This window comes from Cavia porcellus, unplaced genomic scaffold (genome assembly GCF_034190915.1).
Source record: "Cavia porcellus strain 051 isolate PalLab524CR breed Dunkin Hartley unplaced genomic scaffold, mCavPor4.1 scaffold_27, whole genome shotgun sequence".
In the NCBI taxonomy this organism is placed as follows: Eukaryota; Metazoa; Chordata; class Mammalia; order Rodentia; family Caviidae; genus Cavia; species Cavia porcellus.
The window spans coordinates 22,358,470-22,385,505 of NW_026947510.1; the positions used below are offsets into that span (position 1 = coordinate 22,358,470).

The window sequence follows — 27,036 nt, forward strand, 5'->3', positions numbered from 1 at the left end:
TTAAGTTTTAAGAACCAGTGTTCCAAAGTAATTTGGTCAACTCTAAGATCAAAAGATGGAAAGTTTTGTCCCCAAACTCACTGTCTGGTCAAACATTAAAGAAAAGTAAACATATTAATATTCACGGGTTAAATTTTTCCTTCTAGTTGCATACCTCCTGCTAATGTCTTTCCATTATCTGCCTATCTCAGGCTCTGAGTTCCTCAGTGGACAAAACACATAGGGACATGGAAGGTAGAGCGCCTAGGAAAGACTAGTGCTACCCCCATTTCTTCCCTCTTAGTCAGAAGCCATCAACCAGTCTGTTCTTTGATAAGTCTGCTCCTCCCTCCTGCCCAAACTCATTGATATGGAAATGAAAGAGACTATGTGTTTGCTCTGCTTTCCACACAACCTTGAATGACACCTCTGATTCATGAAAGTCACATATTATCTTGTCATAACAGAATCCAGCCAGTAGGCTCTGTAGTACACACCCAAAATCCCAGGACTCTAGGAAGCTGAGGCAAGAGGATCGCACTGTCTGAACCCAACCTGGGCACCTCAGAGAGATGCTGTCTCAAAACTTTAAAGGATGGAGGGACTGGATATGTAACTCAATGCAGAGGCCTTGGATTCAGTTTTCAGTATCCCCCACACACCCACCCACACAGAATCCAGTCTTCCTGAATAGATTTACTGTATGCCTGGTATTTTAAAAGTTTGGTGTGGGAGTTGGATATTTTATTGCTAGTTACAATCCACCTTTTACCTGCAGTAATTTCTCTTTAAAAAGTTACTTGGTTTGTGTTATCACTTTACTTCTGACCCTTTTCATTGCTTTGTAAAATGAGTTTAATCTAAAATCAAGCCTCCCCATAACTGTTAACAAAATGTCTTAATGTGATTAGATGAGCAAATATCAGTTGTCAAGCTCATCTACCCACATTCTCCAAGTCGGAATAAACTAGGTCAAATGTAAGATTTACAAAGTAATTTCTGAGAAGTTTCCCTCTCAGGGTTTATGCTTACCTACAAAAGTACTATGGCACTACGCATGGTGGTACATGCCTGTAATCCCAGGACTCTGGATGGCTAGGGCCAGCAGATCACAAATTCAAGCCCAGCCAGGCAATTTAGCAGTTTAGGAAGAGCCTGTCTTAAAATTTTTTTAAAAAGAGGAGGCTAGGGATATAACTCAATGGGAAGGTGCTATGTTTAGTCTTCAATATTGGGTGAAACAAACTTGTGACAATATTAATGTGTTTAAAATTGTGCATAAAAGATTACTATAATATATAATACTGGAATTTCCTGTGTAAGACACACATTTTGTTGATAGCAGGGCTGGAGTGCTGCCTGAAGTTGAACTTACAGCTTTCAGGGAGGCCCACAGGCCAAGCTGTGAAGGGTACAAAAAACTCAGAGAGGAAGATACTTTCTAGGGCTCAGTTCCCCACCCAGCACCCTCGGTGCACCTACAGTACCCTCTGTTCCATTCCAGCCAAACTAATCCCTGGGCCACTGTTCCATTGCCCAAGTAACTGCATGTGAATTGTTTTGCTTTGGAAAATAGTTCCACCTGAATCAGATTCCTGTGCTTCGAGGGTTAATATCTGCTTCATATTTTAGCTATTTTGTTGTACCTTCCTTTATAGGCCTGAAATGTGTGTTATGCTTATTTTTGTTTTGTTTTTTGGTACTGGGAAACAAACTCAGGACCTTGCACTTGGCAGGAAGGTGCTTATGTTACAGAGCTACATCCCCAGCCCCTATAGGCCTGAAATGAAAATGACAAGAAAGCATTACTTACCTACCTAGTGTATAATGCCTAAATTAATTTTAAAAGTGAAGAAAGGTTAGAGAGTTAATTTGTAACAAAATATCATATTTCAATACATAGAAGCTTAGGCAAGACAATACCAAAAAAAGTAATGAAGCGGCCCAATGCTTGCTATTTACCCAGATTCACAGGAACATCCACAAATGTGCTACTGAGCTGCTGACAAAACCAGAAATTTACTCAATGCTCTCTGAATGCCAGTAGCATTCCCAGCCCTTTACTGTGATAACCACGTCTCACTTAGCTTTCCAAATTGTCTTTATAAAGCCTAGATTAATAATCGCTACGTGAAATGTTTAGCAACCTTAGAAAACACTTCACTGCCTACCATGCCCTATAACTACTCTACCTGTCCTTGTCCTGTTTTTCCCCCTAGTTTTGAAATAGGAATGTCGCACTGCATGAAAACAATGTCATCAATTAAAACTAGCATTTATTGAACACTTACCAAATGCCAATCACTTTTCAAATAATTTTGAATTTATTAACTTATTTAATCCTCATAATTCTGTTATTTTCCAGATATATTTGGCACAGAAAATTAAGTAACTTTGGTAACATCACACATCCAGCCACATTTAGATCGCTGCAAAAAATAAGCTCTCTGATTATCATAATACTGAGGAAATTATCTGTGCTTTCACTTTAGGAAAGAAATATTTTGATAATGAAGTCATGTTTCTTTCTCTGATGTGTATGTGTATCTGTGTTTAAAAATTGAGACCACGGGGCCAGGGATTTGGCTTAGCGGTATAAGCGCCTGCCTGACAAACATGAGGTCATGAGTTCAATCCTTAGTACTTAAAAAAAAAAAAAAATTGAGACCATGACTTCTTGGTCTACTTTATGCTCATAGCACTTGGAATATAATTAAGTGGTTTAGGAACTTAATGCTTGATTCAAATATTTCAGAGCATGTTTTCTCCTCTTGGCATTTCCTCTATATATAAAACTGTGGGTGCGCTCAATAGAAATTTTGGAATAAAATTGGTTTCCCTCTGTATTCTCCTTTCACTGCCAAATGTCCTTCAAATCAAGCCTATTTTAACTAAATTAAGAGCATGACTGAAAATCGGTCTTTGTACAGAGTAGAGGGACACTATGGCCATACTACCACAAAAAACACAGTGTGAGCAGACACCTCCTAAATAGGTCAGGAAATTAGAGCAATCATTCAGGGAGGGAAACGCATTTTTTGCCTGGAAAAAGCCAATTAAGTGTTTTAAAACAGTTAACTGAGCATTATTGTTAGTGATATAGAATTGGATTTTTTCCTCATAGGGCCACTCACATTGTAAAGAAAACATTAAGTTTTCCCAAACAAACTTACACTATATTTATTTTTGCCTTTCAGAGGGAAAATGATCCCATCTGATCTTGAAAGAAGAATCCTTGAAGTCAAACAGAAAGTAAGTTTCTGTAAGGTACTTACCTAGCCCATAACAAACAGGGTCTGTATTTCCATCTGTAACCAAAGAATTCACTTATATTTCATTTTTAAAAAGAACTTGTATTATTCAACTGTCTCATTATTGGAACAAAATACCTGACACCCACAATTTAAAGGAGGAGAGGTTTATTTGATTCATGGTTGCCAAGGGTTCAGCCGTGAAATGCCATGGCAGAAGAGCCTCACAGAGAAAAGCTGCTCAACCTATTGTAGCCAGAAGCAGAGAGCAAGGAGGCATTGGGGGCAAAAACACCCTTCTCGGTGACCCCTGTGACTCGTCTCTTCTAACCAGCACATTCAGCTATGAATTCATCAATAGATCACGCCACTCATGAGGGTAGTAATCCCCATGATCCATTCACCCACCAAAAGTCCTGAAACATGTAAGACTTTTGGGAGACATTTTAGACCTAAACCAAAGCAGGAGCCAAACTTCAAATCTCCCAGCTTTAAAGAGAATATGGAATTCTGTGTCCAATCATTGTTTCTCTTTATTATTTACAGATTCTAAGGGAAAAAAATTAAGATTTATCCACGTCTTAGAAAAGATTAAGCAGATGTACACACGATTTTTACAGAGATAATATAACAGTTTCCAATACATTTGTCTTCTGATAAGCTGAGGGTACATGGTAAGGCAACAAACACTTGAAGATTGTTTTCACAGGTGGAAAACTCCAGAATATCCATGCAACATGTGAGTTACAGTTATACAAGATCAGTTTTTTCTGCCTAAGCACATGCTGAGATGATTGATTCTTCATACATCTAATTTTGTAGGCTGCAATTCAGAACTTTTTTAGAAGCACTAAGTTCAGAAGATTTGCCAAAGATTGCCACAAGGCTCAGGAAAGTCATTTACATCTCTGAATCATTTGCAAGTCAGATAATCTGTCTTTAAAATTTGCTTTTTAAGTTCTAGTGAATATAATCTGTAGTTCCCGGCTCAGCAGTAAACATATGCAGTTTGTTATTACAAATTCAGGAGTAATTATTTTCTTTCCCCCCTCTGACATAAACCACAAGATTAAACCTTTGCTGCCACCTAAAGACTAACTCAGTCACATCACATTCTGTAAACCAACAGAACACCTTCAATATGGAATGAATGACTAGACTAATTCTATTTATAGCGTTCTACCTTCTCCCAACCACAGCCTGTTACTTCAATCAGTCTTCATTCAGCCATGGCCAGACAGACTGAGGATTCCTCAGATGGGTCAAAGTCCTGCCTTATTGTGAAGCCCCATGGAAACTCTCCTCTAAGATCCTTTCTCTTCCTTTAACTGCTCCTACTGGATGATGTAGGAAGCTCAGAGCCCTGTTGTGAGGAAGGAAAACTAGAGATCAGCAAAAGAGTTAAAGGGGCCAGAAAGGCTACCAGGAATGGATGAACAAATGGTTCATGGACATCACTGGATATCACTGACAACCTCTAGCTCCAAATATTCTTTCCTGAAAACCGAACATCTGCTATCATGAGGTAGCTGAATGTCTGCTATCATAAGGTTAAGCAGAATGGCCCAGAGAATGCAAATTTAGGAGAGTGGGCATTGATTCATTCAAGACTCCAGAGTGGTGACAACACCTCTGATGGTTCCAAATGTGCAGATGTGCCTGACAAGGGAAGGATTTCCATTGCTTTTAATCAACTTATTAAAAGAAGTCTTGAGCCTCTGTTTACATTTTGTGGGGGGTCTTCTCATTTGTGCAGGGATTTGTTCCTTTCCTTGTGAGTGCCACAGCTGGAACCACTGTGTATGGAGCATTTGATCCTCTGTTAGCTGTGGCTGACATTTGCAAAAAGTACAAGATCTGGATGCACGTGGATGTAAGTATCCCTTAAGGAACACACAGCTCACAAAGCATACAATATTCGCAGGAAAAAGCCTGACGCTGATTGTGCCTTACAGTTCCCAACATGAAAGTATTCCTGTTTCTATGACCAGTGCTAGAGCTGAATGCTTAGTTTTTAATCCATTGAGCCACAGTGTTCTTGGGGTGATATAACTTACGTACAGTCACACATATGCCTGATGGGAGGAGGACCACAGGTTTGAGCCCAGCTGGACAAATTAACAACTTAGCAAAACCCTATCTCAAAATTAAAGTTCAAAAAAGGGCTGGAGATGTAGCTCCATGTAAAAGATCTGGGTTCAGTCCCCACTGCCGCTAAAGGAAGGATTTGCATTTATATAGGAAACCCAAAGAATTGAAAAACTCAAGCTCACATGTAATTAGAGGTAAAAGCTGGATTAACAATTTACTAGGAAATATGGACTAACAAATTCGCAAATTTTTAGATTGGCTACCTAAGAAAGTAAATTATATTTGAGGTGCTTTGACTCGAGGCTTAGTTATGTAAAAACTTAACAGAGATATGCCACTTTCAAATGAGAAAAGTGATACTTCTTAGATGAACTGAAGAGATTTAAATTAAGATCAGCATATTACTCAAAGTATGGTTTGAAGATCAGCTGCCATTTCTAAATCGTTTGCTTTATGACTTATCGTGAGTGAAAGAATTTGTGCCACCACCACACATCATAAACCATCACAAAATAAATCCAATCTTTGGATGGACTGACTTATTTTTCATAGTAAGATTTTCTCAGTGAAGGAAGCCAGAGTCGATATATCTCTAGTACAAGATCTCTGTGCTCTGTGAGGCAGTGCCTTGAGCAGCCGTAGGGCACTGGCTCATTTTGACTTACAACTTGAAAACTATTTAATTGATCCCTAGTCTACCTTCTCTATGGAAAGTGTGGTGACCTTAGGGTTGCTCATTCTGAGAACCTGGACCTCACTATGACTAACAGTGGGGTGAGGAGGTACAGGGAGCACCTTTGTCTAATTCATACTGACTGAGGCAACATGCTCCCACTTGAGTCCTTATGTTTATATAAATAGGGAGCAGAATTTGAGGTCTTAGAATGACCGTCCAATGTGAACCTTAAGAAGGTGTCCAGCGGCCATTAGTTGACTGAGATTTAGGCAGATCAGTTTCACTCTGAGACTTGTTATTCTAAAAGGCACCAAAATATGGAAATGAAAACCTTTTTCCTTTGCTTGATGCTTTTCAGGCAGCTTGGGGTGGAGGATTATTGATGTCCCGGAAACACAAGTGGAAGCTCAGCGGTGTGGAGAGGTACGTGAATTTTTCTTGTTAACAGTGTAAGGTGTTGCAAGCTCAATGTAAATGCCGCTCCATTTCTAGAAACTGCTGTGAGGCAGGCAGCCTGCTCTGCCCTGCGTTTTCTGCCTCACCTTGTGTGATATTGCACTCTGCTATAGAATATATAAACTACCAAAAAATCCAATCTTCCCACAAGTGAGCTAGACAGATCTCACAGAAACAATTTTGGTCTGGGGACTCTTCTTGGAATCTCTGCCCAAAATTGTTTAAAACCCACAAGTAGTCCACATTTTTCTAGGGACATGATCTACAACTTTCATGTTCCTTGAGCTAATACTGTCCTCTCCTTTGACGAAATCAACACATTATTTTTTGTCTCAAATAAGCGTCTTGTAATTTATGAATGTTGAAAGTTTGGATTTGGGATTTAATACAGTCAGTTCACTGAGAGTCAGACATGCTCATGATAATGCCATCCTGTGGGTTCTTTCTCATAATAACCTTTTACTGACAGCACTCTGATTGATGCAGAAAATAGCTTTTATTTAGAGCCCTAAGTTGTAAACCTTTAAGAAAAAAATGCAAAAAATAAACGAAGTAATATTTGATTAGCATAAAGCATTTTCAAGTCCAAGGGAGGAAATGCAGGCTGTAGAACACAGCCTCAGGCACTCCTGACCCACAGGATTCAATCCCGACATGGCACGTCAGCAAGGCCAGCCATGCTAGTGAACTCTGGCACTCCAGGCCCCTGAGAGGGTCCAAATTCATCAGAGGCTGCCAAATGACCACCATGCCCTGCCAAGCAGCCAGATGCTTGCCCCAGAAAAGCTTCACACTAGCTCTGCCGGGAGACAGCTTATCACACAATTCCTATTCCAGAACAAGGAGATGGGCTGATATTCTCTGGAGCATCTGTCAGCACTGACCGTGCAGAGTGTCCCGGCCAGAGGGCATGTGCAGAGATTGCTGTGTGACGCCCAGGCTGGCTCACATGCAGAGAACCCACACATGCGAAAGGAGGGTTGGACCCAAGGACACTATGCTGAATCCGTGGCAGGGTCAGGACAGGCCAGCTATGCCCATGTCAGAGGGTCACTGTCCTTGTTGGCAGAGTCTGGCCTGGGGACAGCTGGGTTAAGCCTCTAGAGCTGTCCATGCCCTTGTTTCAGGCCCTATGTAGCTGTTGGGGTGCTGAGGGCCAGTGGGTCTCAGTCTCAGAGTCAGTTAGTTCTAAGCCTCCGGTCCTGTCCCTTAGTCTGATCCATTTCTGTCATGAAGATTCAAATGAAATTAGAGGCTTAAGCAAGAAGCAACGATTTGAACAAGGAGAAACAACAGAGAGAAGAGGGAGAGGGAGGCAGAGAGTGGGGAGGGAGAGAGACAGGGAGAGAAACAATTTGCACGGTGCCTGCTGAAGTGATCAGAACAAGAATTAAATTCATGGATCAGGGACTGAGTGTAGCTCAGTGACAGAGCACTTGCCTAGCATGTTTGAAGCCCTGGGCTCACTTGCCACCACCATACACACACACACACACACACACACACACACACACGCTTACATTTGTGGGCTTTCAAGAGGCACCTTCTATTTTGTAAGTTTCTTTCTGACTGGCACAAATCGAAAGCATCTGTTGTTTTACCTTTACTTTTTGAGTTTTGGGGATCAAACTCACGACTTGGTGCTTGGCAGGAAGGTGCTTGTGCCACTGATGTTTTACCTTTAATGTCACCCGTGGCTGCAAATGCTGCAAGCCACAGAGCCTCCTCCTCTTGAGAGCTCACTAAGTTACCTACCTTGAATCTCAGAAAAATAGACACCCACGTGCTTTTGTGCTGCAGATTAGTTTGAGAGCAAATCTCAGCATGTTTGCCACGGAGTACACAATCCTCTGTGTGCTTCCTGTGCAGTTCTTGAGAGTGCATTGTGATTAAATCACCAAATATGAAGCCCTAGAAATGAATGTGTACTGATGCTCTGCTCAACACCAAGCCGCCCACCCTTAGGTACCCATCCACCTAAGAACATCCCCTTTTGCAAACTTTTTAATGCAAGGGACTTTCTTTGGTGTGTAAGGGTATAGGCCTAGTGAGCACTACTAGGGCACAAAGTGCATGGCCTTAAGTTTAGAAAAGACATGTGTCCCTGCTTAAGGAAATTACTTCTTCCCAAATATCACAAAGCAAAGATTAGGACTTAATCTAAAAGCGAAGGAAATCCATGGTCAATTCTTATCTCTTAATTCAAAGCTTCCTAGAGAGTTGCAGGGATTCCCAAATGCCCTCCTCACAATAAATGTCAAAGCACCTGTACCCTACCTGGCATCTCCTGGAAAGAACCAGCCAGGTTTTCAGAAGATGACTGTCTTCTTTGCTGCTAGCACTTTTAGAATGCGGGAGTTGGCATCTCCGACAGGTTGTGCCCTGAGCCCTGGTGGTCCAAAGGGGGTCCCCACATGGCAAGCCACCACTTCCTTAGTGCCTCTCTCAACTACTGCTGGCATGTGACAGTCCTTGCTGTGCTGCAGGATCCAGGCTTCCAGGCTAGAGGTCCCAGTGAGCTGGCTGGAGAGCACAGAGAAAGAATGGTTTGTCCTAAACAGCATTTTTACAGGGAACTTTCACCACACATCTGCTGTGGAGCCTACCTAGCATCATCAGATAAGGGTATGGAGGCCGGAGAGCAGAGACTCCAAAGTCTGAAGGTGCACAGGGTCCTTGGAGAAATTTGACATGAGTTTAGGAGGAGGATGCTGTGATTCATGGCAGTGGCTGGGAAACTGGCAGAAAGTGTGGAGGTATCCTCCAGGAGTCTCCATTTGAGGACCTACTACAGCACCAAGTCAGAATCATGCAGTGTGCTGCCCATGTACCAAAGACTCTGAGCTGGGGATCAACCCCACGTGAGCCATGGTTATGGGTAGATTATTGTATTTCTCAAGTAAGGACAAAAAGATTAAGAACTTCAGCCATAGGAACCATCACCAGGTTTGGTGAGAGGAGTAATGTCTCTGTGTTCAGAAAGATGGCTGTGGGTTAGAGGAGATGGGAGCCGGGGACCAGCTAGGAGCTCCGAAGTCACACCTGTCTGTCCAGGTACAGAAGTAAGAGCAGCAAAGGATGTGTCAGAGGGGTAAGGAGATAGGTGAGTGGCTGGCCCAGGAGATGGAGACTGGAGCAGCAGGAGAGAAAGAAACTAAGCACAACATAGGCACAGGTGTGCTGGATGCACTGGAGAAGATGGTTCCAGGGATTCAGGCTGTCGAAGGGAAGAGCCAAGCCTGAAGGATGCACAGGGGCCAGGGAATGCCTTCATTGGCGCCTCACCTGAGGTGCAGATAAGGGCACGGAAGATGTCTTCCAATAGCCTCCTGCTAATGAATGTGGGATTCAGGGCGGGAATAGCCGCTTTTCCTGGGAATCAGAGAAAGAGGGAGTTGGATCAGCTCAGTGAGAGAAAGAGAGAAATTGAGGGAAGTCAAATAAGGCTGCAGAGATGGTAATTCAAAATCCACAGTCTTAGCCAGGCATCCTGATATAAGCCTGTAATCTGTGGGAAGCTGAGGCAGAAGGACTGCAAGTTTGAATCCACCCTGGACAACTGAGCAAGACTCTGTCTCAAAATAAATTAAAAAATGAAAAAGGACTTGGGATGTAGCTCAGTGTCAGGGCCCTGGGTTCAATCCCCAGGACTACAACAGAGAGGGAGAAAAAAAGAAGAAGAAGAAGAAGAAGAAGAAGAAGAAGAAGAAGAAGAAGAAGAAGAGGAAGAGGAAGAGGAAGAGGAAGAAGAAGAAGAAAGAGAGAGAGAGAAAGAGAGAGAGAGAGAGAAGCTCAGACTTGTGAGACAGTATAAACCCTCAAGCTCTGCATCACTGTTGTGTGAGGTGCGGTTACTGATGAGAGCACATTGTGTTTCTCAGGTATATGAGGATACAAACAACTGGAAACCTCTGAAGGAGAAACCATACTGCAGCTAAACCTTGGCCTGGAAAAACAAGTCTGGGTCAGGGAAGAGGGAGAAACAGGAGACTAGCTATAAGTTTCTCTGAAAGAACACAGTTGAGGTATCTGGTCACCAGTGGACTAAGAGGGAGAAACAGAGTTGAAGGAAGTGGAATATGGAGCAGTGGAATGAGCGTTCCCTCTGAGCTCCCGGCCACTACAAGGGCATCAGAAGCAGGGGCAGTAGAAATGCATGTTGTGCTGTCACCTACCCAGGGCTCTGTGCATCAGTGGCCAAAGTCAGGACCCTGAGCCCAGTGATTCCAGGCACTGTACAGGGTTCTTTGACCACCATGGAGGCAGCATGCATGCCTTCACTGGAGCTCTGGAGAAGAGACCCAGCCAGGGAGTGCATAGCCAAGCCTGCCATGTCTATACAAAGAAAAGCTGCACATTTGAGAGCCTGCTTCATGTTTGGGAAGAGTGCTGCCCCCTGGAGTGCGAAGTTCTGTGGCCCGTGGAGCCTTAGCAGTCTGAGCCCGGCATGGAGTGCCTCCCTCTCACACCATTTGTTTATTTTAGAGCCAACTCTGTGACATGGAATCCACACAAGATGATGGGCGTCCCTTTGCAGTGCTCGGCTCTCCTGGTTAGAGAAGAGGTACGTCCTTCCTGACTCGGTGCCCCCGCCTGCTGCGAAGCTCGCTGTCTGTGACCTTCTCCCTAAGTAACAGTATCGCTATGCCTTTTCTTGGGTTGCTCTCATTCCCCAGTAAGGGCTGTTGGGAAACGCCTGTCTGGAGGGCAAAGGTCTGGTGCCTGGAGGGCATGAGAAGCCTTGGAGAGCTCCACTTTCAGAACAAAGCTTTAACCTTTATCACCTACACGTTTTCTTCTATTGTACTCAGTGTCTCCTAATGCAGAGACTCTCTGCTATTCTCTGATAAAGTAAATTTCCTGTTTTATACTGACATAAGAGAAGAGATAGCTTTTTGCCAAATTAAAAATATAATTTTTACCTTAAAAAATATACATGACACAGGATAAAGATTAGTGTCAGGATTCAGATATGTACATGTGTGTATGTGAGTGTATGTATCACGTGACTCACGATTCTATTATTCTATTGTTTTGAATAATATTTCACACCACATTCAGAATGGAAGACATCTGCATATGTGTCACCCAGCAAAGATGAGACTAAGTCGTGACCATTCCCCTTCCAGGTATTTCTGTGAATGCATACTGAGGTCCTTTTCTGTGGATGCGCTGTTTGTCCGGGATTCTGCGTCTCGTTGCCACGATGCCAGGCCTAGTCCTATCTTCTCATTGCCATGCTTATTTTGTTGATAAAACCCAAAATAAGGAGCTTCCATTTCTCCCTATTAAAATTTTTCTCATCAGAATTAAGCAGCTGAGCCTAAAGAGGTCATCATTTATCTTTCCATACTTTAAAAACATTTTATTTTTCCCTAATTACAAACGTAACACACAATTATTTTAGGAAATCTGGGCAGGATAGAGCATAATATATAAATCTAAAGTCACCCAAAATTCTGTCATTTAGAGACAAATATTATTGTTGTTTTTAAACATTTTCTCCCATACTTTTTCTTGGAATATATTATAGTTTATCTTTAAGTAAGTTTTACATATTTAAAATAAAATTATTATCACCTATGTCAGTGGTGGTGAGCCTATGGCATGCATGTCATTTGCTTTTCTTTTAAGGCAAAAGATGTTAATATGTGAGTTGTTTTTTCTAAACTAAAACCTCCGTATTCAGGTTTGATTTCAGAGTTGGCATTTTGCAATAAATAACTGGGTTTTGGGGTTACAGTTTGAGCAATTGTCTCTAAAAGGGTTGCTATTACTAATGTATATTATACATATGTTTATTCTTTTTTATACTTAACCCTATATTGTGAGTATTATATTCCAAATGTGACACATCGTAACACATAAGACATAGTGGCTTGATAAAATTCTTAAACATGTGTCTTTGATCGTTGATTATTTTCATAAAATAGATCAGAGGGTATTATAGGCATGCTTTAGTGTCTTTATCAACTGAATAAAAATCCTGACACAAAAGTGAACACAGACTTCCCTCCAAAATGAGATGAATCCATTGAAGAACATTCATCAAATATATCTCCAGTCTGATGTATCATCATGGATATCAGCTAATGGAAACCCCAGCTGTACTGCTAAAAAGGGAGAACCAAACTTTTGTTATTTAGATTTTAGCCAGATGCTTGATGGTGACTAATGTCATGTCACTGCAGACAACAAGAGCAATGTGAGCAGACGAACATAGGCAGATTTGAAACTGATGAGACAGCTGCACCGGAAAGATGTGCTGACTGGTAACTTCATGGCACATAAAGAGTTCAGGCCTGTGGGTTGGTGCCTCACCCTGTCCTAGTCAAATGTCTTTGATTGTTTGCATAAGACCCAGAAACTTAGTAGTGTTTCAGATGAGGAGAAGCTGGAGGACAGTCTCACAGTGTGGGGACAGAGGCAAACCCAAAATAAGTTTTACAGCAAGCCACATCCAGAAAGAGAACCTGCTTGTGGGAGTTATTGTCAAGCTATGCTCTTGGGTTCAATACTTTGTATCTTGTGGTACTCCCACCTGTACTTTGGCTTGTTTCGCATGAGACTGATTACGCTTGTGAACAAGACATAGGGCTGTCTAGGTTGTAGTCTGTGGGGCACACAAGAAGTCAAAAAGTGCCATTCAGAAACCATGAACAAGATAAAGCCACTGAGTTTCAGTATGAAAGAGGTGGGTGAAAATCACGTCCTGTGATTAAACTATGCCTGTGCAGCTTTGCTTAGCTCAAAGCCAGAGAATATATGGAGCCTCCATCAACAGTGAATTCAGACAATGAGAAATAATTGGTCAGTATCTAAGATGGGTAGTTGGAAGAACTCAAGATTTTTGCTAAGTTCATTGGTACAGTTTGGATACACATAATGATCACATTCAGCACAGGGAGTCTGCACCTGTATATGATAAATCTTGCTTCCTCTTTTTTCCCCAATTCCTTCTCCTCCCTTCAGTTCCCCTGCCCCTCCTTATTCACAAAACTTTGTTTATATTTTATCCTTCTTTTATTATTTTTTCTTTTCCCCTCCTTCCTTTCCCCCTTTCCCTTCCCTAGTTCCTCTTTCCTTTTGAACAATTTCTCCCTATTTCACAGTATCTATTGTCCAGTTTGTTCTTATCTACCCTTTTGGTTTCTCATGCCAAAGAAACAATGTGATATTTACACATGTGTGACTGATTCATTACACTTAAGAGTCTGCTCTCAAATTGCATCCATTTACCTACAAATCTTCCAAGTTTATCCTTCCTTATGGCTTAGTTGTACTCAAATGTAGAAAAAAAAAATCTTTTTTTATCTGTTCTTGTTTTATGGCATTGGGGTTGTTTCCAAGATTTATCTGTTACAAACTGTGATGCTATAAACATGAGTGCACATATATTTCTGGAGTGTGAGGTTTTCTGGGAAGACATTCAGAAGGGAAATAGCTGGATTGAATGGGATCTGTAATCCTAGTTTTTTGAGGACTCTCCACACTGATTTCCATGCGATTATACCAGTCTACACTTCCACCAACAGTAGAGAAGGCTTCCTTTTCCCCCACAGTCCTGCCGGCATTTGTTATTGGTTTATTCCTTGATAGCCATTCTTCCTGGGGTGAGATGGAATCTCAGTGTTGTTTTAATTTGTATTTCTTGAATGACCAGTGATGATGAACATTTTTCCTTATATTTACTTGTCATTATATTTCTTCATCTGAGAAGTGTGTATTCATCTCAGATGCCCATTTTTGGAATAGGTGTTTAAATTTGAGGTGCCTGATGTTTTTCAATTCTTTTATGTGTTCGAGATATAAGTCCTTTGAGGAACAACTGGCTAAAAGTTTTTTCCCACTCAGTGGGCTGTCATCGTCTCTGTTGGTGATTTCTTTTGCTGTGCAAAAGGATAAGATCCCAATTGTTGATTCTATGTAGTATTTCCCATTTCATTGGGGTTTTCTTCATGAAATCTTTGCTACTGTTATGTCTTCAAGTGTTCAATGTACTTTCTTTTCCAGTTGACTTTGTGTTCTAATATTTAGATCTTTGATTCATCTTGATTTTAATTTAGTACATGGTAGTAGACATGGGTCTAGTTTTAGTCTTTGGCATGTGGAAAGCCAATCTTTCCAGCACCATTTATTAAAGAGGCTTTCTTTCTACCAGTGAACACATTTGGCCCCTTTGTCAAAGATAAAGTGACTGAGTATGTTTGTAGCTGTCTGCATCTTCTAATTTGTTCCAGGGATCCTGAGGTCTGCTTTTGTTTTGGTGTTTTGCTTTGTTTTGTTTTGTTTTGTTTGCAGAATTTATAGTAGCTTTGTAGTATAATTTCAAGTCAGGGTTCTAATGCCCCATCTTGCTTTTGTTGTCCAGAATCATTTGTGCTGCTCTAATATTTCCATAACTAGGTCTCTTCTGGTTCCAAATAAATTTTAGGAATGTTTTCTCTAGTTCTGTGAGGTATGCCAATGGTATTTTGATTGGGATTGCATTAAATCTGTATATCAATTTTGGGAGTATGGCCATTTTCACTATGTTGGTTCTTCCTACTCATGAGCAAAGGCCATCTTTCCATTTTCTGATATCCTCTTGGATCTCTTTTTGCAGAGCACTATAATTTTCAATGTATGCCTCTTTTATGTCTTTCATTAGATTGATTAAGTATTTAATTTCTTTGTATGCTTTTGTGAAAGGTGTGGTTTCCCTAATTTTTCTCTCAGTGAGTTTGTTGTTTGTGTATAGGAATGTTATTGATTTGGGGGTGTTGACTTTGCATCCAGCTATACTACTGAATTTGGTTTTTATATCTAATAGTCTTTTGGTGTCCTCTATCTAAAGTCATTGCAAATAATGATACTCTAACTTCTTCCTTCCTATCTCTATTTTATCTCTCTTCCTTGTCTAATTGCTCTAATATTTCCATAACTATATTGAACAGGAGAGGTGAACATCCTTTTCTTGTTCCTAATATTAAAGTGAAAGCTTTCAAGAACTAAAGATTTTTTTGACCCAGTTTTAACACTTAAAAGACTGTCAAGTGGAAGAGATTCGTGCCTGTTGTTGTTTTCCCTCTGAGGATTAGGGAAAGAGAGCTGGGTTAATAACACATGGGGGTGGAGTTTTGGTGGCAAAATCAAAACACTCAGAAAATTTTAGGTCTGACTGGGAGGCAATAAACAAACACTTTAAAAAGTAAGTTGTCAAATAGTAGTAGGAGTATATTAGTTGTCAGAGGAGGTGACTAAACAGAGAGTGGACAACCACTTATTAGTAAGGTTGTAGAAAGGTTTCCTTTATTGGGTAGAAACAATGAGGCCTAGACTCTCATCCAAATCCAAGAATGTGTGATACTTTTATAGTATTTCTTTTGCTGAGGCCTAATGAATGATAGCATCCCATAATATGACAATAAATATTCTGTAAAAAGGCAATTCTTAGCTTATAAAAGGTTAAAATTAGAGTTTAAAACAAGCTTTAGCATTTCAGGGAGAAAGCCTTCAGTATGTAAATATGTATTACAGTATCTTTTGAAAAAAAGACTTACAAGCAATCCATTCAGGACCCCTCCTGTCTCTCAGGGAATATTCCTATTCCCCATTCTTTATCCCCAATAAATTTCCCTATTCTTAAAAAAAAGTGAATGGAGAATTAAGTGGAGACAGCATTAGTAGGCAATGAAAGCTGGCCATTAAAAGGATCAAAGGAGTGGGATGGTACCCAGAGAGTAATGTGGGATTGGGGGATTTTATCTTTAAATTTATGCATCTGGAAAAGAATAAAATATATATCAGGAAAATAATTTAAAATAGAAAGGACTGAGAGTTTCTTCCATTTATTTGAGCATGAGAATTTCATTTCATGCAGCAACTGTTAGCATGTTTAGAATAGTTGTAATGAGGCTGGCACTGTCCGAGCTTTAAGAGGCCACACACAGTGAATTATTTTTCATGTCCTTAGTAAGAGCTTGTCTCATCCTTGTGCCATTCTACCCTAGCTGATGTGGTCTCCCTTGGAGTTCACTGTGACCTTGCAGAGCCAAGGCAAGAACAATACAAAGTGTTGTGACCATGGAGTAAAATAGAAGCACCTGTTGTAATTTTCATGTCATATTGGCCTTTAAGTGAATTTTCTTTTTCAAGTTCAATACCTTTATACTGCTCTAATACGAAAACACTGTACGTACTTTTTCTTATTCTCAAAAATAACTTTATGGATTTTAATGAATGTTAAGCCTGATTTATAAGATAGAATCCAGTTCCACTTTTTACCTTTGGGACACTGCCTCCTTCAAAAGCTGGTTAAATTTTCACTTGCAGTACCCTATGATTTAGTTTGAGTAATGTTTTAAAAGTGTTCTTATTTCTGACTTCAACTCAGTGATCACGTTTTAATCTTTTATTCTTGCCATGAGTCATAAGAGAAACAAAAACCAAATGCCAAAGCTTTTATAAAACTACAATTACACAGTAGCTAACAAAGGAGTTAGACTTCCAGTCATTCGTGACAAATTGAACCATTATGAGGTTTCTAGTAAGTGGACTGGTGATGCTAGTTTAGTCAAAAAGCGTGACTCATTCCCATTTGTTGGACTAGGTCCATCATATTGCCACTCATTTGCTTACTGGTGTTATGGTGCCTGGGAAAATTCATGGTCACCAACAATGAAACTTTCCTTTGCAACTTCCCTAAGTAACTGAGTATAAAAGTGCAGTGTGGAAGCCTGACTACTGAAAGAACATAATATGGGAAAGACTGATTATTTTAATTCCTCTTAGATAATAGGAAACAGGGTGATAGATCTTTTCCACATGGAAAGAAGTCTAAGAGATGGAAGGAATGGGGAGAAGGGTATGTAAAAAGGATTAGGATGTGTTATGCACATGTACCAACTCCCCACAATGAATGTAATCATTATGCACTGCAAACATGTACTAATAAAAAAAAGAAGTGTAATGTCTTTGATTTTTTATTTTAGTATATAAAGAGGATAGCAATTATTTGAAAAACTATGGCTTTCAAAGGCAGCTTACACTCTAATAGCTATGTAATAAAGGTTTTGTACTTGATATGGATGAAGACACTCAATGAAGCACACTAAACAATATGTTACAGAACTGGAGAGTGTTCAAAATATTTTCAATAAAACCAGAACCTCAGGACTTTCTCCTAAGGAATAGCATACTCTGTGATTTTTTATTTATTCTTATTTTTAATAAATGTCTTTTCTTAAAAGGAAGCATAAAAATACAAGTACATCCTTGTTAGCCTCTGGTAACTTTCAATTCTGAGCCCATCGGCACAAAGCTACCCCGTTTCAGGAGCCTGGATTGTCTGTCTAGACAGCAACCCCATCTTTTTCTTTCTCAGTGTGTTTCTTATTGATTTCTTTCTCCAAAATACACAATGTCTCTGTTTTGTTCCCCTTTCGTAATTCTCAAAACAGTGAAAAGCTAATGAACAGCCAATATAGGTTCGTACAATTTCACTGTTTTTCTTCCTCTAGGGAGTGATGCAGAGTTGCAACCAGATGCACGCCTCCTACCTCTTTCAGCAAGACAAACACTACGACCTGTCCTACGACACTGGGGACAAAGCCCTGCAGTGCGGACGCCACGTGGATGTCTTTAAACTATGGCTCATGTGGAGGGCAAAGGTGAGTACATGTCAGCTAACAAGAAGCAGCTATCTGGTGACATGTCGAAAAATCAATTAACTAAGTTGAAAATTACTCACATTCAATTTCTTGAATCCTGTGTCTATATACCTGCATTCTACATGGGTAAGAATATAGTCAAACCTGCTTTTGGTTTTCTTGTCAGCCCAGTAACTTCTAGTGCCCACATATAGAAAACAAATCCATTCTGCTGCATGTGGCAGATTACCTTGATTTGTAAGAGGTATTTCTTCTTGTCATTTTTGTTGTGTGGTTTATTTCATCCTGAGCTGGTGGTTTTCACTCAGTGATTATTGTCTTGTTAGGTCAGTGCAATATGAAGGTATGTTGGAAGAACAGAAAAATGCAAAACTGTCTACAATGATCACTTATTTCTGATGTTTTAAGAAATAACTTTTAATGGTAACAGTCTTTTTAAAAACTTCAGACATAACCAACTGCCTGCTTTTGTATGAGTTCTGTTTACCTCAGAATTTACCTATAGATGATCTTTCCCGTTGCAGCAAAGTAATCTCTAACTAGAGCTTGGATGAGTCTCATCACAGCCATTCAGCAGGGTATATTTATGTCAAATGTAGGCAGGCAGCAAAGATAAATGATTTGATTTTTAGTTTCAATTGGATTCCCAACTTTTAGGCCCAGTGGTTTGATTTTTCTCCAAGCAATGACCAGAGCTATCAGTGCATGCTATAAAAACCCAGGTGCAAAAATGGGGTTCTAGGGAAAACTGACAAAGGAGACTGATGAAAGGAGAGATGGAAGGGAGGCTGATGTACTTTTGGGCCTGTGTGTGTAGTAGAGGCCACATATTTAGCTATGTGCTTGGCATTAGCCTGCACAAAAAGATAACAGGCTTAAGCCAGTAGAAACCAGTGGGTGACTTGGTCAGTAGAAGTGAGGCACATCGGAATGAGATGAAGGAGGGGCTCCTTCCTAGGGTCTGTGTAGGGGTAGGAACCATGTGCACCCTGGGAAGCTCCATATACTGTGAGCGTGTGTGTGTGTGTGTGTGTGTGTGTGAGAGAGAGAGAGAGAGAGAGAGAGAGAGAGAGAGAGACAGAGAGAGAGACAGACAGAGAGACAGACAGAGAGAGAGAGACAGAGAGAGACAGAGAGAAAGACAGAGAGAGAGAGAGAGAAAGAGAGAGAGAGAGAGAGAGAGAGAGAGAGATATTTCTCCAAATAAACAGAATTGACTTTAGTGGTTCAGATAAAGTAGAGCGACTACCAACAAAAAGAAGGGATTTGAAAGAGAGGCAGTGCCATCTACAGTACTTCATAGAATCTTCTTTAAATCTATTCTGTCAAAAGAAACAATTTGAACAGAAAGATAGTCTTTCTTAATGCAAAAATAACTCTTAGATGGTGTCCAGAGATGACTGGCCTACATGGCTTCCAGGCAAGTCTCCATAATAGTGTTTACTCCAAGCAAAGTTTTTCCAAGTGTTGCTAGGCATCAGGCAGCTACACAAAGTGTGACACTTCAGTGACAGCTGGCAAGAGTGAGTGTGTTGCGCTCTCATCCCTGTGGCTGGTCAGAGGCTTCCTTCCCCTTTCCAAAGCTGAGGATCTGACAAGGACATGTAACTGGTCCCTACCACCCAACATCTATGAGACTCATTCTGTTGTTGGGCTTGGAAAACAGTTAAGGCTATGAATTATTGGCTTATTCCCAATCAATTTTAAAATAAGCAAGTTTTATTCAATTGATTGGTAGAAATTACAGTTATAGACATTAAGTACCAGACAGTAAGTTGAGGAAAGCTTGATCTCCACATGATGTGCAAGAGCGCTTTTACTTCAAGGATCATTCTTTCTGTTTTCCCATGGCGTTTTTTATTAAGATGATGATCATTAGCTATATTTACACAAAAATGCTTCTTGTGGCTCATTAGTTCCTGCTGTTCCCTTTCCGTCTGAGCCTCCCCTCCAGCATGGCGCTGCCTGTTGCTTCTTAGAAAAATAACTTGGTGAGCATCAGGTGCAAATCAAAGAGCAGGACCAGACCACAAGCAAAGTAAAAGCAAAGGAGCTATTTCTAAACTACTGAAGTAAAATTACTTAAAGAAGGAGGTACAAAAAAAAAAAAAAAAAAGACAAATCACAGGTGCTACAAGCCTTGTGAATACACATTCTTTTTAATTTCTTTTGTAAAACTTCAACTCCCTAGATATCTGAAAGGAAAAATTTTCCATTTTGTTTTTAACCTAAAGCTGTGTCGTTTACAGAATGAAATGATAGTTATTAAAGCAATAAGCTCAGTCCTACAACATAGGTCAAAAGCTCCCTAATCAAAACAACCACAGATGAAGAACCATGGGAGTATTGGCTGTGATGGTCTGTCTTCTGTCACCACAGGAACGAGAAAATCAACTGATAAAGAATAGTGAAAAAGGAGAGATGATAGAGCGCTAATCCAATAAACTCAGCTGGCCTAGAGAATGCAGTGTTCTGGTTATCTGTGTTTTCTCCTTCTGAAAATAAACCACATGGAAAAATAGAAACTTAAGTCTAAACTGACATTCTACAAACTAAACTGTTAATGACAAATGAAGCTAATTCCCTGCTGGGAGCCATTACACTAAGTCCAAGATAATTTGATTAGTATTGGTGGATGCAATATGATGTGGGCTGTTAACAATAAATGTAAGCATGTTCTTCCTAAGTAGGCCTTCATTTTATCATATGTTATTCCAAATCTAAGATGTTGGTATTTATTTTCCTTGTTGACAAATTTTCCTAGTGGTTAAAACTCAACAGCATACAAAATAAACATGCCTTAAAATTATTGCCCCATTTTTAGGTCTGCTACAAGGGATTAAAATATTATAGTAAATCTTCATGTTTGTCTATGGTTATACAAATTGACAAGTTTTCTTGTCATTTTCTATGATTGGCCACTCTAATTGGAAAATATTGGTGACAAAAAGACTGGCAAATGGTTGAGGACAAGAAAAACATGAAAATTTATTAAGGAAAATTGATGTTTGGCATCTTTTGCTGAGTGACTGTTCACTTTCTCTCTAAAATATTAGTTAATTGTAATGAATAGCTATTGTATATCTGTTACTGTGCCTGGTGCTGAATGGGATATGATAAGAATGTTACAGTTTTCTGGGCAGGATAAAAAAATACAGAAGTAAATCCCTGTCATATAAGATGGAATATAACTGGTCATAAAAGAAGTGCAGACACAGAATGGAGAATGAGACGGCTCATTCATAGTTTGAGGATCAAGAAAGCTTTATCAAGAAATGACCTCTCACATAGTGCTTAAACAAAATAGTAGAATAAATAAGATTTCAAACAGTAGGGCTACGAGAAGGACATTCTGCAAAGAAGATCACGCAGGAGCTCAGAAGTATAGCCTGAGAGCAGTGGAGAATCTAAACTGACTGATGGATGATGAAGGAACCACAGCCCTGAGGAAGAGAAAGAGTCCTGAAATAGGGTGGCAGTGGTGGAAATAGAGATAGCAGCGGGGCATCCAGTAGCTGCTTCAGAAGCAGCATTTAATGACATATGCATATGTCTGTAGGAAAAATAGGTCCCTGATACATAAGCCAGTCCCTCCTGAGGGAGCCTCTAAAGCCAGAGTCCATTTTCAGTGGTGCCCAGCTGCCCCATCAGGCCAAACCAGCTCAAGTTTCCTTAGCACCCACCAGACTCCTGGTGCATGTGGCCTAACTGCTCATCTGAGTGTTCAGACGTCAGCCTGAGCCCTCCTGAGTCACGAGCCTCCCTGAGTCAATCAGCTGGGACAACAATCACCAATGAAATGGATTTCTGACCCATTAAATTCTTCAGTGTGGTTTAAACACACTTTAGTTGTTATGAGTCACTAGCCCGTGCTGGGTCCCCCTTTTTTGTGAGATGATGCAAACACGTGTAAACAGAAGTGGGCCCAGAATTCCTGTGCCACCATTGCTCCCTGTAGTTCCCATGCTGGATTGGCCACTGGTAGGTGACTTCTCAGTGCTCCCAGGATGAGCGTCGCTGTTTCCCTGAGCTTTCCATTAGTATTTGGGAAATGCTGAAGGAGATTGGAGGAAAGTCATTTTGAAGAGTGATTCCCTAGTGTGTCCTGACATCACTGACATGGCTCTAGCCTAAAGCTGTTGAGTTGTTTTTCCTAAGTATAGATCCAAAGCTTCCAGAGCTGGAAACTGAAAGCCCTGTGTCAGTATTCACCCAGCTGAGACATGAGTCACTTACCCATCACCTAAGAATAGCTTGAAGAGCCTGGCAGGGCGACAGGCTAACAAAGCACTTGCATGTTGCCTGTGAGTCACTCATTGTTCAGCTAAAACTTGGGTTTCCTTCAGCATTTGTTCTACAGTGAGGTACACTGGTGAACAAAGGTGGGATCTGGGGGCGGGGAATTATGTGGTGGCAGGGCCAGACTCCCTGAGGGTCACGGATGATGCTTTTTATCTGCCGGAGGAGACTCGTCCAGTCCTTCTGTGATGAATGACCTCTATGATTACTTCCATGAGCTGTAGAGGCAAATTTTCCCCTTGAGTAATCAGAATGATTGCCTGGGGAACAGAGGCTGAAGGGAGAAAGGAGCCAGGGAGCGAAAGCACCTGCGGGGAAAAGCACTGACGGGGAAATAATCGCCAGCCAGCAAAGCCTCTGGAAACAGTCATGGGAAAGGACTGTGCCAGGACAGCACGGAGAAAAAAGTAGCACAATGACCATAGGTCCCATGAGGGCTCACGGCGCTGGGCAGCTCTGCCCCAGCGTCCCATCCACATGGTCAGCCTGCCTGCTGAGCTCTGTTCTTCTCTCGTAGGGGACTATTGGATTCGAAGCACATATTGACAAGTGTCTGGAGCTGGCAGAGTATTTATACAATATCATAAAAAACCGAGAGGGATATGAAATGGTGATTGATGGGAAGGTATGTATGCAGATTTCAGCAATCCTCAGAAGTTTAATCAGTTCCAGTCCTCATCACTGCTATTTTCTGGTGTAAACAAAATGCTGTGGACTGGGGTTTTAGCTTAGTGGCATAAATGCCTGCCTGACAAGTGCAAGGTCATGAGTTTGATCCTGGGTATCAAAAAATAAATAAATACATAAATAAATAAAATAAGATGCTGTGCAGCTAAGTGGGACCACTGAAGAGGCAAAGTGGTGAGGACGGGTCGCCCTTCTGAACTAGAAGGAAGATCAAATCCACATGTGAGTCTGTATAATGAGAACGTGAGGCGCTCCAAAGGAAATTGTCAATTTGAAAACACACACTGTGTTCTGAATGAGGAATAAAGAGATTTAAAATGTCCTTTAAATCTCCAACCTTGCAGTGGAGCCCGTTGTGAATCTTAGTCTCCTCTTTGTAGCCTCAGCACACAAATGTCTGCTTCTGGTATGTGCCACCCAGCTTGCGTGCTCTAGAGGACAACGAGGAGAGAATGAGTCGCCTTTCAAAGGTAAGTGCTGCACTTTGGTGCATGTGTGTACACTGAGCCTCTCACGTGAGAAGCCTTCTAATGATGCGTGCGTGTCTTTCTGAGGAGTCTCACCTGGGTGTGTTAGCCCACTGCTCCCAGTGGACACCAGCACAGCTAGGACGTACAGAGCCAATGTAGTCAGGTCCCCTGCAACTCTCCTTGCTTGCTTTTGTGGATTTTATGGTGCCTTACAATTAGTAATTAGGCAATGACCTTTACTGGTATTCAGAAAGCAGCATTACATTTCATTGGGAGTTAACCAGTTTGCCAAGCAAAACTGGCACTCAGTTTTGGTACAAACACAAAAGACACTCTGGATATTTGAAATCATTAGAAAAAAAAAACTGTTGCTGACCTTCAGGAGATGCAAGGTCAAAGCTACTGTGGGTCTTTAGAACCATGCAATCCTGGGAGGTGACAGGGCAAGGAGCAATAATAACAGCCACCATTTAGCATGTGTGGGATATAAGATCATTTAAATTCTCATGGTAACCTGGTTGGGGGAACTGAAGAACAAGAGAAAACAATCACTTTCCCAAAATCACACAGAAAGTCTGACCCCAGAGTCTGAGAGATTCAGCTAAGTTCTACCCTGGTCAGTAAAATATATTTTTATTTGTAATTGATCCTTGGCTGCTCCCAACATTTAATATGGGTGAAGCATGGTTTAAGATGCATATCAATTGGGCTGGGGATTTAGCACAGTGGCACAAGGGCATGCCTGGCATACACCAGGTATTGAGTTCAATCCCCTGGCCCTGGTACCAAAAAAAGAAAAAAGAAGAAAATGAGGTCAAAGAAAATTTCTTAAAAGCCAGGTATGGTGGTGTACTCCTGTAACCCAGCACTCAGGAAGCTGAGACAGGAGAATCATTTGCAAGTTTGTGACCAGCCTGAGCTACAAAGTGAGCTCAAGGGCAGCCTGAACTGCGAGAACCTGTCTAAAAAGACCCCCCCCCCAAAAAAATGCCTATCAATGGAGATGCTGTAAATGCAAGGTCCATATCTCTAGGTGCTACAGGAATGGAAAAATAGGAATGAGTGGGTAATTTGGATCTCAAAGAGTTGATTGTTTGATTTGGGATTTCTTTATTTACCATAAAAGAGAGACTCTTGTCCAGCCATTGCCAGTCACTGCTGCAAGCAGGACAGGCCATCTTCCCCACTAATAAGGAACTAAATACCTCACTGATCTTTCAGACAGTATAGCCTTCTATACAAAGGCAAAAATAAGATTTTAAATAGATTTAAAGTCCTCCAAAAGAACTCATAAATATTAATAGCTGCCCTTAAACAACCTAAAATCAAACTTCTTATCGGGAGGAAACTTAATGCTGGGCCATAGGTCTTTTAAACCAAGCCTCCTAATTAGAATAGTGGTTCATAACCTTGACTGTGCATTATGGTCATCAAAAATTTTATAAAATCAGATGACCATGGTTTACCCTGACAACTGTATCTGATTGCTCTTGAATGCAACTGGGAATACTTCTGAGAGTTCTCCAGGTTATTCTAGTGAGCAACGTTGTCGTTGAGAACCACTGACCTAAGAACAAATGGGAGAAAATTTCCAGAACCTGGATTCATGATGCACACATCTGGGGTGGGACTGGGGGTGCTTATGTTTGAAGTTTGGGTAAATCAGTTCATTCCAGTATAGCAAGCCCAGGAAGTGAGTGAGAGGGAGTAAAGGTCACATTAGACAAGATATAGCAGCAGGTTAAAAAAAATTAGGTAAATTGGGTCTACAATCATTTGAAAGAAAACAGTTCAGTTTTTACCCTGAAATTGTATGATGCTGATTATCCATAGTATAAATTAACTTGATAATGACTGATTTTACTTAGTTAGAAGTTAGATTTTTTTCATTCATATGCTATTTGGTTCTTTAATAAACCTGCTAAGCAGACAGACTCATACAGGAGTGTGACTTGTTTTATTTGTTAAATCAGCTCACTGTCATTGGTCTGGTAAATGGGTCAAGGTGGGAATACCCAACAAAAGCATTTTTTTTTCTGAGAAAAAGTCCAATTCTGAGATTCTTACATTTAAATACAGTTTTTCAAAAACTTCTTAGATTTCAGCATATCACATAACTTGTGATGGTGAGGGAGATTATTTCCTGAGGACAATAATTAGAATTTGTAAACAGTAGATTATGTTTCTGCTGTTCTTAATTCAAATTTGGAAGTCTCTGAGAACTGTGAAACAAATTCTGAGTTTTTTGTTCTCTGACCATATTTTCATTACTGTAATAGAATTCAGTGTACACTTGAATACAAAAGTAGAATCAAGTGAACTATTCAAGTTACTTTTCATTTGTCTATGTCAATAATATTTCTGAGTTTCAGAAAATTTCTTATTAATTATAAAACCCTTAGAGTATAATATTCAGGAAGCTGCTGAATCTTGTTACACAAACACTTCTGGAGAAGAAAGAAGTAAGCTGCAATAATCTGACCAATACAAAAAAAAAATGCTACATGTGGCTATTTTCATTTAATTTAAATCAATTAGAATTAAATTCAACTAAAATTTCAGCGTTCAGTCACGCTCGCCGCATTTCAAGAGCCCAGTTGGAACTAGTGACTATCGAATGGCTAAAACAGACAACAACCTCTCCAATGGTCCTCTTAGCTCTCTGTGCTGACAGGGACCCACAACAAGAGGTGACATGGAAGTTTCCATGTAATGTGTTGGGGACAAGAGAATGAAGTTAAATTCTGGGCAAGATCAGGAATTGCTGTCTGTACCCTCATGCCTCAGAACGGGGTTTAGGATCCATTAGATACTTAACAATCATTTCTAGAATTAAAGTACTGTCATAGTCTTTGGCTACCCTGACAAACTTCTAAAGATCCAGTGGGCTGAGAACAGCAGAAATTCGTTTGTCACAGTTCTGAGGTCTGGAAGGCCCCAGGTCAAGTGCTGGCAGAGTCTGTCTGCTGACATGGTAGCTGGACCTTTTACTCTGCATCTTCATGTGGCAGAAAGAGGACAAAGGAGCGCTCTGAGGGCTGCTGTATGAGGCAGTAAAGCCATTTATGAAGGTGCAGCTTTCCAAACACCCCCTACCTTGTGACACCATCATGCTGAGAACTTGAGGTTGGGACACCAACATGCAGCTCTAGCAAGTACTTTTGCTTTCTCTACAGTAAGAAAGGGAAACAACATTTAGGACACCTAGGAGTAGCCTTTCCCAGCAAGCACGGGCAGATAACAGAAATCATTATTACTAAATCAAGTAGCGACATCTTCAGGAGGAGGAAAAGATGACAGTCTGGTGGGTGAGTTTCCTGCTGCCCAGGCGGAGCTGTGAGTATCCAGGCAATACACAATCACCCAGGAAGAGCAGTGGAAAGTGCCTGGTCCTGCAGCAACAGATCCACAACCACACACCTTAGACCCAGGGAAGGGTGTCAAGAGACTCTAGGCACGAGACCAAAGGCTGATGT

General features: G+C 40.8%; 1 protein-coding gene across 1 annotated transcript in view; it reads left to right on the top strand.

Annotated features, from left to right (window-relative positions):
* The window catches only part of Gad2 (glutamate decarboxylase 2), a 76,684-nt gene that overhangs the window by 42,534 nt on the left and 7,114 nt on the right, over positions 1–27,036 (top strand). The window contains exons 9-15 of the mRNA XM_003463164.5: positions 3,177–3,231; positions 4,987–5,103; positions 6,356–6,420; positions 10,939–11,017; positions 17,955–18,104; positions 22,921–23,028; positions 23,471–23,560. Of these exons, the coding sequence (XP_003463212.1) occupies positions 3,177–3,231; positions 4,987–5,103; positions 6,356–6,420; positions 10,939–11,017; positions 17,955–18,104; positions 22,921–23,028; positions 23,471–23,560 (664 nt within the window). The remainder of the gene's footprint in view (positions 1–3,176; positions 3,232–4,986; positions 5,104–6,355; positions 6,421–10,938; positions 11,018–17,954; positions 18,105–22,920; positions 23,029–23,470; positions 23,561–27,036) is intronic.